The following is a 12,181-nucleotide window of genomic DNA, read 5'->3' as shown; positions in this document are numbered from 1 at the left end:
GCCCAAACCTCCGTGTCTTCTCCGCAACTTTCTATCTCGACCCGCCATTACCATCCCAGCACCCTACCAATCACCATGGCGTCTCCAGTACCCTCAATGAGCGCATTGCGTGCGCTACGGCAATCAATTCAGCCTCAAATACAACAGAAAAATCAAGTGCGACACGCGACACTGCTCCGCCGACCGAAGCGACCTTATACCTTCACCCAACTCATAACCCTCTCCGACGGAAGCGCCTTCACTGTGCGAACAACGAACCCCCAACCCGTCTACAAGAGCGCAAAAGACATTCGCAATTCGCCGCTATGGAATCCCAGTTCGCAGAAGTTATTAAATGTGGAAGAGGATGAGGCTGGAAAATTGGCTGCTTTCCGAGCCAAATTTGGGCGAGGATGGGATGCCGAGACCGATGCCGACAAGGTAGGGGTTTTTGTAAAAAGGGCGCAATAGTGCGGAATTAAAGGCAATTGCTAATCTATCATATAGGGCAAGCAGACGGAAGATCATCTTTTGGATCTCATCAGCCGCCAGGGCAAGAAGACAGCAGCGCCACCGACAGATGCTACCAAGGCCCCGCCTGCGAAAGCGCCGGCGTCAGCCCCAGCAAAGCCAGCGGGAAAGAAGTGAGGGAGTGGTGTGTGTGTGAGATGAATTGGCATTATGTATACGCCAAGGCACTTTTGTACAGTAAGCCACCATGAGATGGTGAATTCTATGCAGAAGCTCAACGACAGTGCATTCCCCTGTATCCCAACCAAACACAAAAAACAGATTATTGACAAAACTCACGGATTTGCCAACTTTCACTTTTCCAAGTTGCATTACCATAACAAAAGAATCTTATCACAACCAAATGATCCCAAGCCTTGGAATTCTCTTGAGCAAACCTAAACTACGACTGCCAACACAGAACCGCCCTAAACCAAACTAGACACCGCGTATATTGAAAAAAAAGGGACTACAAAAACAAAGACGATGAACCCGCCGCTTCCCTTGCGCCCCAACCGACCCTTGCAGCGAAAGAAAAACGGGCCGTATGTGGCGCAGTATTTAGTCCCCTCGCACTCGCAACGGGAAGAGGGGGAGGGGGGAAGGGAGATTAAGCAAGTCAGTGGGCGGCCAAAACAACCAATCAGGGCAATTTGAATTCCAGATTGGCATTGAGGCGCGGTTGCATGTAATATGTGATAATGATGTGATGTGATATGGAATTTTTGCGCCCCAACTAGGGCGGGATGATGAGTCGTTTTTGATGCATGGGGAGGAAAGAAAGGCTAGCTAGATAGCTAGCTAGCCACCATCACAACACACACCCACACACCCGCACACACCCTTCTCTCTCTTCTGAGTAAGTAATAGATTACATGTAAAAGGTTGATGGTTGCACAACATGGGAGTGGCAAGGGCAAGGGGCAAGGGACAAGGGCAGGAAAGCGGCAGAGAACAAAAGCGAAAGTGCGTGCATGTGTGTGTGTGTTTGTGTTTTTGTGGGCGGCCCCAATACAAATCTGAGCACATTTTTTCTCTCTCAAAACTGGAGACACTATTGCGGCGTTCGTCAGTCAATGCATGTTTTAGTCAGGCAGGGGGCTTGGCGGCCGATTGGATGTACAGAGTGCGGTTTCTTCACATGCGAAGAAGTCAAAAAGAGTAAATTAAATTGTCATCTTTTGTCTGCTTTACGTTAGATGGTTGATGTTTCATGGTGCTCAAAGTTTTCATGCATTTTTTTTTTACTTTCTTTCTTATACAAAGCTGTAAAATACATAACACTTGTCAGACAGTTATCTTAGCCGTCGGTTAATGCCAAGGTGAAACAAGTAGCGGAAGAATGGATAATTGGAGCTCTGCAGCGTTTGTTGCAGCAGTGTTTGAGGCTCAACTGTTCCTGGCAGTGAGGGTACGCGTATAAGCGGAAGGAGTTCCGCTTTCGGTTGACATGTTCCGTGGTAACATGTGCAGCTGCAGTTTGCTCGGACAAAGTCCTGTCATGGCAAGGCGGGGGTCTGCAATCATGTTTGTAAAGTCAGTCGATGTTACCGGGATATGGTTGTGGTGGTAGTTATTGGAATTTTATAACGTTGTAGTGCATGAAAGGCAGGGGTGTGCCGTAACGGCATCGGCACTGGTGCCGAATGATACGTAAGGACTACAAGAACGGTACGCCATAGCTCCATGAACAGCGCCTGATTAATAGCAAACATATAGTATAGCACCAAAATGTGCATGTGGGGTATAGCGGGATGTATAGCAGGCACCAGAATGCGCCCAGGTTCACTGTCGCCTGACCTGATCCGGCGAGCACGTGTCGACGGGCGGGAGCAAGCGCTGGTAGGATTGCTCGCCTACGATGGTCGACTCTCTGTGCTCTAAGAAGGTGCGGATGCGCTCGTCGCGGTTGCCGCTGGCGCTCAGGGTTGCGTTCCTGCTGCGCCGGTATTCCATGCTCGCCTCTCGGTGGATCTGGTCGCGACGCTCAATGACAGAGTTGTTGAAGGAATTGAAGCGGGTGCCTTGGACGACACCTCCAATGCTCACAAATGCGAAGAGGAGGGCCATGAAGGTGAAATTTGACATTTGGATGGTGCGGGGGTCAGAGTCTTTGGCGCCGCTGTTCTCATGGTGCCAGCGCTCCCAATCCTCCCAGGTTGCATTGGTGCGGGGGTCGGTAGTCCAACGACGTGCGTCATAGTCCCAGTCGCTGTGTCGTGGGGCAGTGGGCGTGTGGTGGTGGCCTGCCCAGCCATGGCCCCAGGCATCATACGCCTTGCGTTTCTCAACATCCGAAAGGATATCGTGTGCAGTGACGAGCATGCGATAGCGCTCAAGGCGCACGTGGAGAGGCAGCTGGGCTATGGCAGGGGAAACATGGCTGCGGTCCGGGTGGTAGAGCTTGACGAGGACGTAGAAGCGATGTTTGGTATATGCATCGCCCTTGCGGCACTGGAGGATCTGGTAAGGCGTGGGTGTTTTATGGGGCCTCTGGGGTTCGGGCCACGTCAGCAGGTCGGCATCGAGGTGTTGGGCGTATGTGCGCCGCTGCTGGTAGTAGACGGGGTGGTGGTGATAATGGTGGTCGTGTTGGTGTCGTGGTTGAGGGTGGACAAATGTATGACGGCATGACTGGCGCGGGCTATTACTGCTGTTGTTGTTGCTGCTGCCACCGCCCAGGTACAGCGGGCTGAGGCCAGCATACGACGATACAAAGAGCGGGCATTTCTTGGACAGCATGGTCGGGCAACAGCTGCCGTGGGCGGGCGTACATTTCACAGCCCGTCAGTTGGTCGGTCGGTCAGTCAAGCAGTAGTCAGTCAGTCATCACTCAGGCAATCGGTCGGTCGGTAGTCGTGTGGGGATGGTGGCGCTGATCCATTTCATGCGCCGCGCCGCCGTATACGCTAAGCCTACCTGGGCCAGGATGCGGCGTCTGGCCGTCTGGTCGTCTGGTCGTCTGGCCGTCTCGTCCTTGTTGTCTCCGTCGTCCCCCTTTGCTGGTGTAGTATATCGGACGAGCAGCAAGTGCTAGAGGGAGAAAAAGGGCGGCCGCAGGCGCCGTCGTCGCAGAGCAGCCAGCCACCATGCACGCGCGGTCAGTTCCGCTCCCCTCCAGTTGCTCCGAGCGGCGCGGCGTGGAACTTCGTGGAGCGCGAGTCAGGCCCCGTTTGACGTGAACTCCTTCGTGCTCGCTTGCGCATGCCATTCAGACGCCAACCCCCTGCACCGACACCGACAGCTGGGTCGCCGTGCATGAACGGCACCCTGCAACACATCCACCCGCCGACCCTTCTTGTCCTCGTCAACGTCCGCTCGCTGGCCTGCCCACTGGGGTCCAGAGGGCGCTGTCCTGCCATCAAACATAACCCGTTTGCTACCTCCCAGTCGAGACCGCCGCCTTTGTTCTCGTCTCGTGCCCCCGTCTTAGCCTTTCACTTCTCTACGGTCCTTTCCGCCTGACGCTTGCATTACTTGCATTTATATCCTGCTAACTCCCACCCACGCTCACCCACTCCCATACCATCATCATCATCCAGCTTGCCCAACACGTACCTGAAGAGCAATGGCAACCCTCCGTGACACGCCCCGACAGCCAAGGGAAGGCTACCTCAACTTGACCCGCCGTATGGAGAATGAAGAGCAGGACCAGTTTGATGTCGACCTGACCATCCTCGACTTTCTCGTCTTCAAAGCCACCGGCCTCATCTTCGAGTGGAAGTCAAGCAGTGACCCCTACCATTCAGACCTTCCCAATGCCCTAGTCAACATGACTGCCGGTATGCCTAACTTGTCTTTGCCGTGCTGACCCCAAATCATTGACGCCAAGTAGATTGGAGGGTCTTCCTTGGCCACCGCCACCAAGGCCGCTGTCTGGACTCCAAAGCCTCATTTCGGTCGCGCCTGCTGCAGTTTGCTCTACTCTTCACCCACCGCCTGCACCACACCGAAACATGGACAACCGAAGCATCCCTCAACAGCCTGCGCGAGCAAAACAAGAGCCGCGGCGAGTACTGGCAGCAGCGAACCCAGCACCCGCCCGCACTCGAGCAGCCCTTTGACCAGCACAAGGACTTTCCCCTTTCAGATGGTGCCCTCTATGAAAACCGCTCCGAACTCGCTTCTGCCCTGAGAATGCCCCTGGACCAACGGCGATGGGTCACCGACGTCGCCAGCACCCCCTCTCTGCACTGCCTCCTCCCCGTCTTCATCGACCTCACCGCTGCCCGCGCCACCCTCGACGACGCCTGGCTCCCCACATCCAAATGGTACGACTTAGCCGCGCAATTCATGCTGCAAGCCGTCATCGGCGAGTACCTCCGCAACGGCTCCTATGGCCCCGAAACCTTCAACACAATCTTCTCCTATGGCTGTCCCGGCGTCGAACGCTGGGCCGACGAACCCGCCGATGTCTCCGCCATGCGCATCCTATTCTGCGACCCGGATAACCAGCGCCAAGAAAATCGCGAGTGGACGCGCATCAAGCGCCGCTATATCGATGAGTTGCTGCCCGGAGATCGAGCGCAGTCGAGTCTTCAGGCCCTACAGGCCGCGCAGCAGCGGTACCCATATGCGGCGTTTGAACAGATGTTGCTGGCATTCTTGCAGTCGCTGCATGAGGGCTTGGTTAAACCTGATCTTGCGCAGGTGGAAGAGGGGAAGATCAATATCGATGGGAGTGAGTTGTCAGAAGCTGAGTCGAGGGCTATGATTCGACGCATGGGGTTATGAGACCCGACCCCCTTGTCTGCTTCTTCTTCTTCTTCTTCTTCTTCTTCTTCTTCTTCCTTTCTTCCGTGTTGACCACTACCCCTTTTTGCAATTCTTCCTTTCTTTTATCTGTGGCTTTGGATGAGGCTTGTTCCATTTCAATTTCCACACTGGGGCTGCTTTTTCTGCTCGCCCTGGCCTTCTTCCTCCTTCTTTTTTCTCGGATATCCTCGTTCTCATCCTCCTTTTCCCCTTGCTTAAGCGAGGACTTTGTCTTTTTTTCCCCAGGGACGAAGTGCGACTTAGCGAGAGTGGGACTTGTCCTATTTCTACATGTCCATCGAACTATCCTAAAATTCCTGCACTGTATCATATTGCTTGTCGACTGACTTTGTTCTTTTTTGTTGTCTATATCCCTTTTTTTCTTTCGGTATTTTCTCTAGCTTTCTCGGTTTAGTCAGACACAGAGCTAGTGTGTAGTCTCTTGATTTATTGCTTTTACGCTTCTGTCTTGCGAGAAGCGATGACGGCCAGATGTGATGTTGCTCACGAGATGGGGGGTGGGTGGGCGGTGATGAGGAAGTGGAAAAAATACCCATTGCGATATCCCTCAAGGCAATAGCTACTTGAACCAAAAAAATTCACAATGAAAAAAATTCCTCCCAAGATATTTTACCTTGTACCAGTTTTTTGTGCTTTATTTACATTTTTTTTAATCTTCTGCATCTAGGGAAAGACGTGCATACCAAGAAGAGAAGGAGAGAGATATCCACACAAGAAGATGCCCTAAAAGGCAACCATAAAATACACAGTAACTGCATTCACCCAAGCTGAACACACAGAGAGAAAAAAAGATGAGGTATTCAAGAAGCAGCCTTACAAAGCAGAATAAACCGCTGTACAACCCCTTCCACACTCGACCTTTTGCTCAAACTCGACTGTCCTCCCCTTGAACTTGACCTTGTTTCTCGGCGTAATCTGGAACCGATGCACCTCCTTTTCTCTCAGCTGCTTTGCAAAACCACCCCCAGCAGCAGATGCCGCTCTTTCCTGTTCTGCCGCCTGATCAAGCGGCTGGATATATGCCGGTGTAGCAAGATTACTGCGCTTGCCGGATCCAATCTGGTAGAATTCGTTGTTGCCCCAGAATAAAATGTCGCGGCCCCAGTTGGTGTCGTTCTCGGTGAGTTTGGATTTGCGTCCTGATACGGCTACGCTGGCGACGTTGTCTAGAACAGCCGCTGCGTGGGAGGCGCCGACAGAAATAGTTGAGAGGCGGATGGGGATGGGCTTGTTGTTGGCTTCGTCCCATTCAAAGAGGCCGGAGAAGGCGGGTACCTTCACCGGTTCGGCCTGGGCGTGCACCCACCGGCCCACGCCAAGTTGACCGGTGAGTCCAAACCCAAACGCCCACGTGTCTGCTGTCGTCCGGTTGCCCTTTGTTGCTTCAATGGCAAGAAAAGATGTGTTGCCACCAGCAAAGACGTTGGTTACCTTACCTTGCTGTCCAGAGTAGAACTTTTGGGTTGGGAGCAGAGACGGCGCGTCGATGTTTTGCGCTTCTGCATTGAAGGGGAAACCAAGTTGGCCAGCTGTGTTGTCGCCAAAAGTGAAAGCACGTCCCTCCGAGTCGCACACCAGACTGTGGTAGTCGCCAGTTGCAATCTTCTTGATGGGGAAGCCTTTGAGTGTGGTAATCTCGTGGGGGATGTCAAATGCACCAGCCGGCCGGTTCTCCCATGTCAGTCCAGGTATGCCGAGTTGGCCTTTGCTAGGGAAGTTCTGGGAGCCCGAAGCAAAGGAAAAGACGCGACCGGATGAGGTGAGCATGAGAGCGTGCTCGAGGCCGGAGCAAATGTCTGTCACGCGCTCGCTCCATCCCAGATTTTCAGGTGTGCGTTCACGGTACGAAATGTCGTTGGAGCCTCCCCAGAAGGGGATCCATGATTTGGACTTGGGTTTGGGTCCTTCCTTTTGCTCCACCTGGGATACAGGAATCGAGTATACGGAGCCGTTATTGGAGAGGCCAATGATGCGATCACGGGAAATGGCCAGCGACTTCAAATTCCGCCCTGTCAAGGTTTTCACAGGCTCCTTGACATCGTTGGCAAATGCTGTGCCCCATTGAAAGAGATCGCCCTTCTCGTCTATAGCGGCCCCAAAGTTTTTGTCCAGCTTGATATCCCTCAGCAGCTTGCCATCGAAGAAGCTTAGCCGCCGTGGAGTCTTGATGTACTTTTCGTCGGAATCGGGTGCGACGACCTTTCCTGTGTTTGACCCCCATGCGTACACTCCGGGGCTCTCCCAGCTCTTAATGACCTGGAGGTGCTGGGAACTGATTATGTTGCGATTGTCATCGCTGGACGTGGCCTGCCGCCGTGGGGCCTCAAACTGCAGCTCTGGGCCCTCTATCGCCTCTGGTTCCTCGGCATGGGCGTCTCTTAAGATTGACTCGCCATTGCACCACTGCCATGCGGTGGCAGTGGCCCAGAGAGCACCGACAGTGGCGATGGAACGTACGAAATGCTGCTGCCGCCGCTGTGCGTATGGGTGTGCGGCGGTCCGGACCTGAGAGCGCGGGGCTCTGGCTGATATGTTCCTACATAGTCGCGGGGTGTGGCGTGTGGGTAGTGTCGCGCGAGAGACACATTTAGTGCTGAGCATGGTGCAGCGTGATGGAGGGCGTGTGGGGTTTGCGTAGTACAAAGAGAAGAAACGACCCAAGGGTGTCGAGTAGGATCAGGAGAACAACATTTGCAGATTGTGCGTAGGTCCGATTATGGCCACTGGACTGGTCATTGGACACGCTCGATGGCTTCTTCACATTGCAGCGGGCGGGATCGATGACGCTTGGAGAGTTGGCGTCGGATCTCGTCTCCACCTGCTCGAGCTATACCTGATACCGTTAGCACCACTTAAATCCCCCCACGACACGTAGACCGAGCTCCGACGTGCAAGCTGGCGTGTCCGCTTCTGCAAGGCAACGTCAAGGAAACCACCCCAATTGGAGAAAAAACAATAATGTACGAAGGAGACTCGTGGTACAATGCCTTCGTCCCGCGTGTGGCAAAGCCCCAGGAAAAGGGCAATCGTCGCCGGCGGGAGAGCCTGCTCAAGCAGGAAAGCGTAAGCCCACCATCCGCTGCATGGGTATGTTTGAGCACTTCTGATGATTGTTTGTATAGGAGAGTCAAGCTGACTTCGGGCGCGCAGAAGCCATTGTAGAGACTGCAGAAGAAGAACGTCCTGGCAAGCTCAGTGGCCCTCCCCCAGCGACCGTAGCCCGACGCGCAAAGTCATACAGCGACTTCTACACCGTAGTGCGGGCACACTTGAAGAAGGAAAAGGCATTGGAGAAGAAGAAGTCAAAAGAGGATATCAATACAGAACTCGAGCTGGCCGAGTGGTATGGCGGAGTCAATGACGAGCTGCTGGAAGCCAGCCATGAAGAGTACAGGTATGCATTGCCAGACTGGGACGGCATGAGAGTTGCTGACTGATGGCTCCCAGACACTATCAAGACCAGCTTCACATGACGCGAAGCCACCTCCAGACCGTCATCTCTGATACCACATCCACCCTCGACATCCTCTCCTCTCTATCGGAATCTTTCAAGATTGTCGAGGCGCAGACCAATGCATTCCGCACAAAGTGTGAAGGTCTCATCGAAGACCAGAAGCGCATCACCAAGCTTGCCGATGGTATGGAGGAGAACCTCCGATATTACCTATATCTTGAGCCTACGACTAAGCGACTCAATGCGCCAGGCGCTGGCAAGATTGTACGGGGTAATGAGTTTGTGGAAATGCTAGCCAATTTGGACAGCTGTCTGGAATACATGCAAGCACACCCCAAGCACCGCGAGGCTGAGACGTATCGCTCAAGGTACCGCTTGTTGCTCACTCGCGCTCTCACTCTTATCCGTGTTCATTTCACCGAAGCCCTGAGAGAAATTGCAGCCGATGTAGCGAAACGGATAGCTGACCGACAGCTAAACGATACGACGATGTCTGCGCTGTTGTACGCCAAATTCCGTGTTGGTGCGCCAGAATTGAAGAGCATTGGCATGGAAATACAAAAGCGTGCAGTTTTACCCCCTGGCGCTGCTCCGGGTGCAGAAGCAGAATATCAGAGCCTCATGAATGAGCTCTACCAGAGCTACTCAGCCACCCGCGGCCGCCTCATTCTTCCCATTATCACAAAAAAGATTGGAGAAATTGCACAAGCCCCAAGCACATCGAACGACTTGGTTGCATTTGCTCGTAGTAGCATAAGCTACATCCGTGGCATATGTTTCGATGAATGCGGCCTATGGCGTGAGTGGTTTGAAGGCGATGGCGGACTGTACGACTTTCTTGAAGCCGTATGTGAGCCCTTGTACGATCACCTTAGACCGCGGACTATTCACGAAACCCAAATACTCAAGCTATGTGAACTCTGCACTCTAATACAGACACGGTATATGGAGGAGGAAGAAGAAGAAGAAGAAGAAGAGGAAGAGGTCTCTCCAGTGGAAGCCAAAAAAATCGACTTTTCTGTCATAGTGCACCCCGCACTACAAGATGCGCAAAACCGCCTCGTGTTCTTATCTCTAGCCATCCTACGGGATGATATTGAAAGATACAAGCCAAAGCCAGAGGATCTCGACTACCCCGCAAAAAACAAAAAACAGGCGACCTCTGGAGCAAAGTCAAATCAACCAGCCTTATCTGGAAAGAAGCAACCAAAGTCCGAGGACCCCCCAACGCCATTACTACCAAATGCACCCACGATTGTTGATGAAGATGATTCCGATGCTCGATGGAATTTTAACACTGAAGCTGCGTTCAAGGACTGGTATCCAACCTTGCGAAAGGCTATTTGGTTGCTCAGTAAGATTTACAGGCTTGTGCATGTATGTATCAAATCATCCGCCGTTGAGTTTTTGTGCTAATGTCGCTCATAGTCCTCCGTCTTTGATGACCTAGCTCACCGCATCGTTCACAGCACCACCCTCTCACTCACCCAAGCGGGTTCACTCCTTGCCAAATCAACATCACCTACAGATGCTGCCTTGTTTCTCATTTCGCACTTGCTTCTCTTGAAACAACAAATCGTAACTTTCGACATTGAGTTCGTTACACCGGAGACTGAGGTTCAATACAACTTCTCCAGCGTAACGAACACCTTCTGGGAACTTCGCGCACGAGGTGGCCTTTTCAACCCGCGCAACCTGGTCGGCCTGTTGATTCCTAAAGTCGTGGAAAACATGCTGGATGCAAAGGCAGAAGTAGATGCCCGTCTACGTCAAGCAATCAATGATTTTACTGGCCAATTCGTGAACAGGATAACATCACCGATCGACACAAAGAACAACAAAAAGGTGCCAGTCAACGAAGCTCCCGCGCGTATCAGCAAGATTCGGCAGAACATTGAGCACGAAACACTGTTCCTACGCTCAAAGCTGGAAGAATACATCACAGATGCGAGGACACGTGAAATGCTCGTCGCAGCCGTCATGGAGTCAGTAACCCAAACCTACGAGGACTGGTACGATACTTCGTATGCACCCTCTCTTAACAACCAGAACGGATCCGGCCGGAGCGCAAAGGGCAAGGGTAGGGAAGATGGTGTCTGGGACCCCGACATGTTCAGTGAGTGGTGCAGTAGCGTCTTCAAAGTAGGCACGCTAGGGTTGGGCATTGCAAATAACGACCAAGAAGAATATGGTGATGGAGATGACGGTAGCGACGCTGATAGTATGGGTGCTATTAGTGGGCGTACAGGCACAGAGAGAACGGGTAATACGGGCTTGAGGATCAAGATGTGAGGGATTCGATATTACTGGCAAAAATAGACAGGTGTAAGAGACCCTGACAGTCCGCGTAATGTGTACAGTAATATTCATTATACTGTAGAACGAATCCAAGCAACGGCTACTTCCTCGGCGCCATCCGCTGTACGTTATGTACAAATAGTTTGTTATTTGAGATGCTACGTCTGTTCATGTGTGGGCATTTGAGTACTGCTTGTGTGGAACTTAAGGTAAGTAACCGTTAACAATCCAAGTTCAAGATAGGAGCCAACTTCACAATAATCGCCATGTCACCTCGTAAACATGATAAATGTTGCTTCATTACATTCTAAAAAATGACGGTGCATAGCAGTACTGCAAAATCATAGCGAGTCCTAGCATTCGATAGTGTTGACCGACTGACGCTAGTCGGGAACTAAAGTAGCCGGTCGATTGTGTTCGTGCATCAAACTGCATCGCGAAACGTAACTCCAAACATCGACGTTTGATGATTTCAGAACATCGAAAGCACATCATTTGAAACACCATCGAGTCAGCAGAAAATACTCATAGCAATCCTCTGAACTGAGGGCGATTTTTTGTCTTCTCGAGCAGACTGGCGCTCTTACTGCAAGCAGCTGTCTACCTATGCGACTTTCCTTTGGAAAGTGGAGTCTGAGACCTATCGCCAACACTGGTGCTTTGCATACAAACCAAGCTTCTCTTGTCGGCCAGCGGCCGGTGGCACTCGGCAAAAGCTTGTTTTACGAGACAAGTTCCTAGAGCAGTCCTGTTGTCCGACATCGATCTGGACTGTCTCGTCATGCGCTGGACAGTATCATAGGCCACTACTAGGGTTCATGTCCCCGGCAAATACGTTCCATCCCTACAGCAGAAATGTTCTGCCTCACGCTTGAAACTATGTTTGCAGAGAAGCTTCACTGTTGCCATGAGGAATCTCTTGGCCGACACCATATTTGTAAGGACCATGGTCAGGATGGGTAAGACAGTCGAATGAGACCGCTTCAAACAATCTCAAGTGGGGGGCCTTTGACTACGGGGCAGCTCAGTATGCCTGGCAGGTATGCAACTCTGCGCCACAGGTCATTCCTCCATCCGCACATGTAGTAAGATTCGAAACTCTATGGACGGCAAGGAGGTATGCCGAACCAAAACGTGAAGGCTTGGGACGAAACCGCAATTATT

At 52.3% G+C, this 12,181-nt stretch overlaps 5 protein-coding genes across 5 annotated transcripts; 3 read left to right on the top strand and 2 right to left on the bottom strand.

The window, feature by feature from the left end:
* The first annotated feature begins 43 nt into the window (after positions 1-43).
* On the top strand, positions 44-1,009 carry COCSADRAFT_178458 (uncharacterized protein). Its single transcript, XM_007698027.1, has 2 exons — positions 44-420; positions 487-1,009. The coding sequence occupies exons 1-2, from the start codon at positions 76-78 to the stop codon at positions 625-627; spliced, it is 486 nt and encodes a 161-aa protein (XP_007696217.1). The 5' UTR covers positions 44-75; the 3' UTR covers positions 628-1,009.
* Positions 1,010-2,274: 1,265 nt separating this feature from the next.
* Positions 2,275-3,231, bottom strand: COCSADRAFT_167888 (uncharacterized protein; the record flags this gene model as incomplete). Its single annotated transcript, XM_007698026.1, has 1 exon — positions 2,275-3,231. The coding sequence occupies one exon, from the start codon at positions 3,229-3,231 to the stop codon at positions 2,275-2,277; it is 957 nt and encodes a 318-aa protein (XP_007696216.1).
* A 527-nt stretch (positions 3,232-3,758) lies between these two features.
* COCSADRAFT_33554 (uncharacterized protein) lies at positions 3,759-5,631 on the top strand. Its single transcript, XM_007697382.1, has 2 exons — positions 3,759-4,271; positions 4,325-5,631. The coding sequence occupies exons 1-2, from the start codon at positions 4,058-4,060 to the stop codon at positions 5,221-5,223; spliced, it is 1,113 nt and encodes a 370-aa protein (XP_007695572.1). The 5' UTR covers positions 3,759-4,057; the 3' UTR covers positions 5,224-5,631.
* A 90-nt stretch (positions 5,632-5,721) lies between these two features.
* Positions 5,722-8,037, bottom strand: COCSADRAFT_33553 (uncharacterized protein). Its single transcript, XM_007697381.1, has one exon. The coding sequence runs from the start codon at positions 7,864-7,866 to the stop codon at positions 6,079-6,081; it is 1,788 nt and encodes a 595-aa protein (XP_007695571.1). The 5' UTR covers positions 7,867-8,037; the 3' UTR covers positions 5,722-6,078.
* A 186-nt stretch (positions 8,038-8,223) lies between these two features.
* On the top strand, positions 8,224-11,011 carry COCSADRAFT_167885 (uncharacterized protein; the record flags this gene model as incomplete). Its single annotated transcript, XM_007698025.1, has 4 exons — positions 8,224-8,352; positions 8,388-8,659; positions 8,713-10,096; positions 10,148-11,011. The coding sequence occupies 4 exons, from the start codon at positions 8,224-8,226 to the stop codon at positions 11,009-11,011; spliced, it is 2,649 nt and encodes an 882-aa protein (XP_007696215.1).
* Positions 11,012-12,181: the final 1,170 nt, after the last annotated feature.

This window comes from Bipolaris sorokiniana, assembly GCF_000338995.1.
Source record: "Bipolaris sorokiniana ND90Pr unplaced genomic scaffold COCSAscaffold_2, whole genome shotgun sequence".
Taxonomy (NCBI): domain Eukaryota; kingdom Fungi; phylum Ascomycota; class Dothideomycetes; order Pleosporales; family Pleosporaceae; genus Bipolaris; species Bipolaris sorokiniana.
The sequence above is the reverse complement of the archived record's forward strand: the minus strand, read 5'-3'. Positions and strand labels throughout refer to the sequence as shown.

Bases quoted from the DNA above. Each gene is read 5' to 3' on its own strand.
- COCSADRAFT_178458 (XM_007698027.1), top strand. From the start codon at position 76: ATGGCGTCTCCAGTACCCTCAATGAGCGCATTGCGTGCGCTACGGCAA. The intron at 421-486 runs GTAGGGGTTTTT...TCTATCATATAG, and splicing joins CCGAGACCGATGCCGACAAG to GGCAAGCAGACGGAAGATCA.
- COCSADRAFT_33554 (XM_007697382.1), top strand. From the start codon at position 4,058: ATGGCAACCCTCCGTGACACGCCCCGACAGCCAAGGGAAGGCTACCTC. The intron at 4,272-4,324 runs GTATGCCTAACT...GACGCCAAGTAG, and splicing joins CCTAGTCAACATGACTGCCG to ATTGGAGGGTCTTCCTTGGC.
- COCSADRAFT_33553 (XM_007697381.1), bottom strand. From the start codon at position 7,866: ATGCTCAGCACTAAATGTGTCTCTCGCGCGACACTACCCACACGCCAC.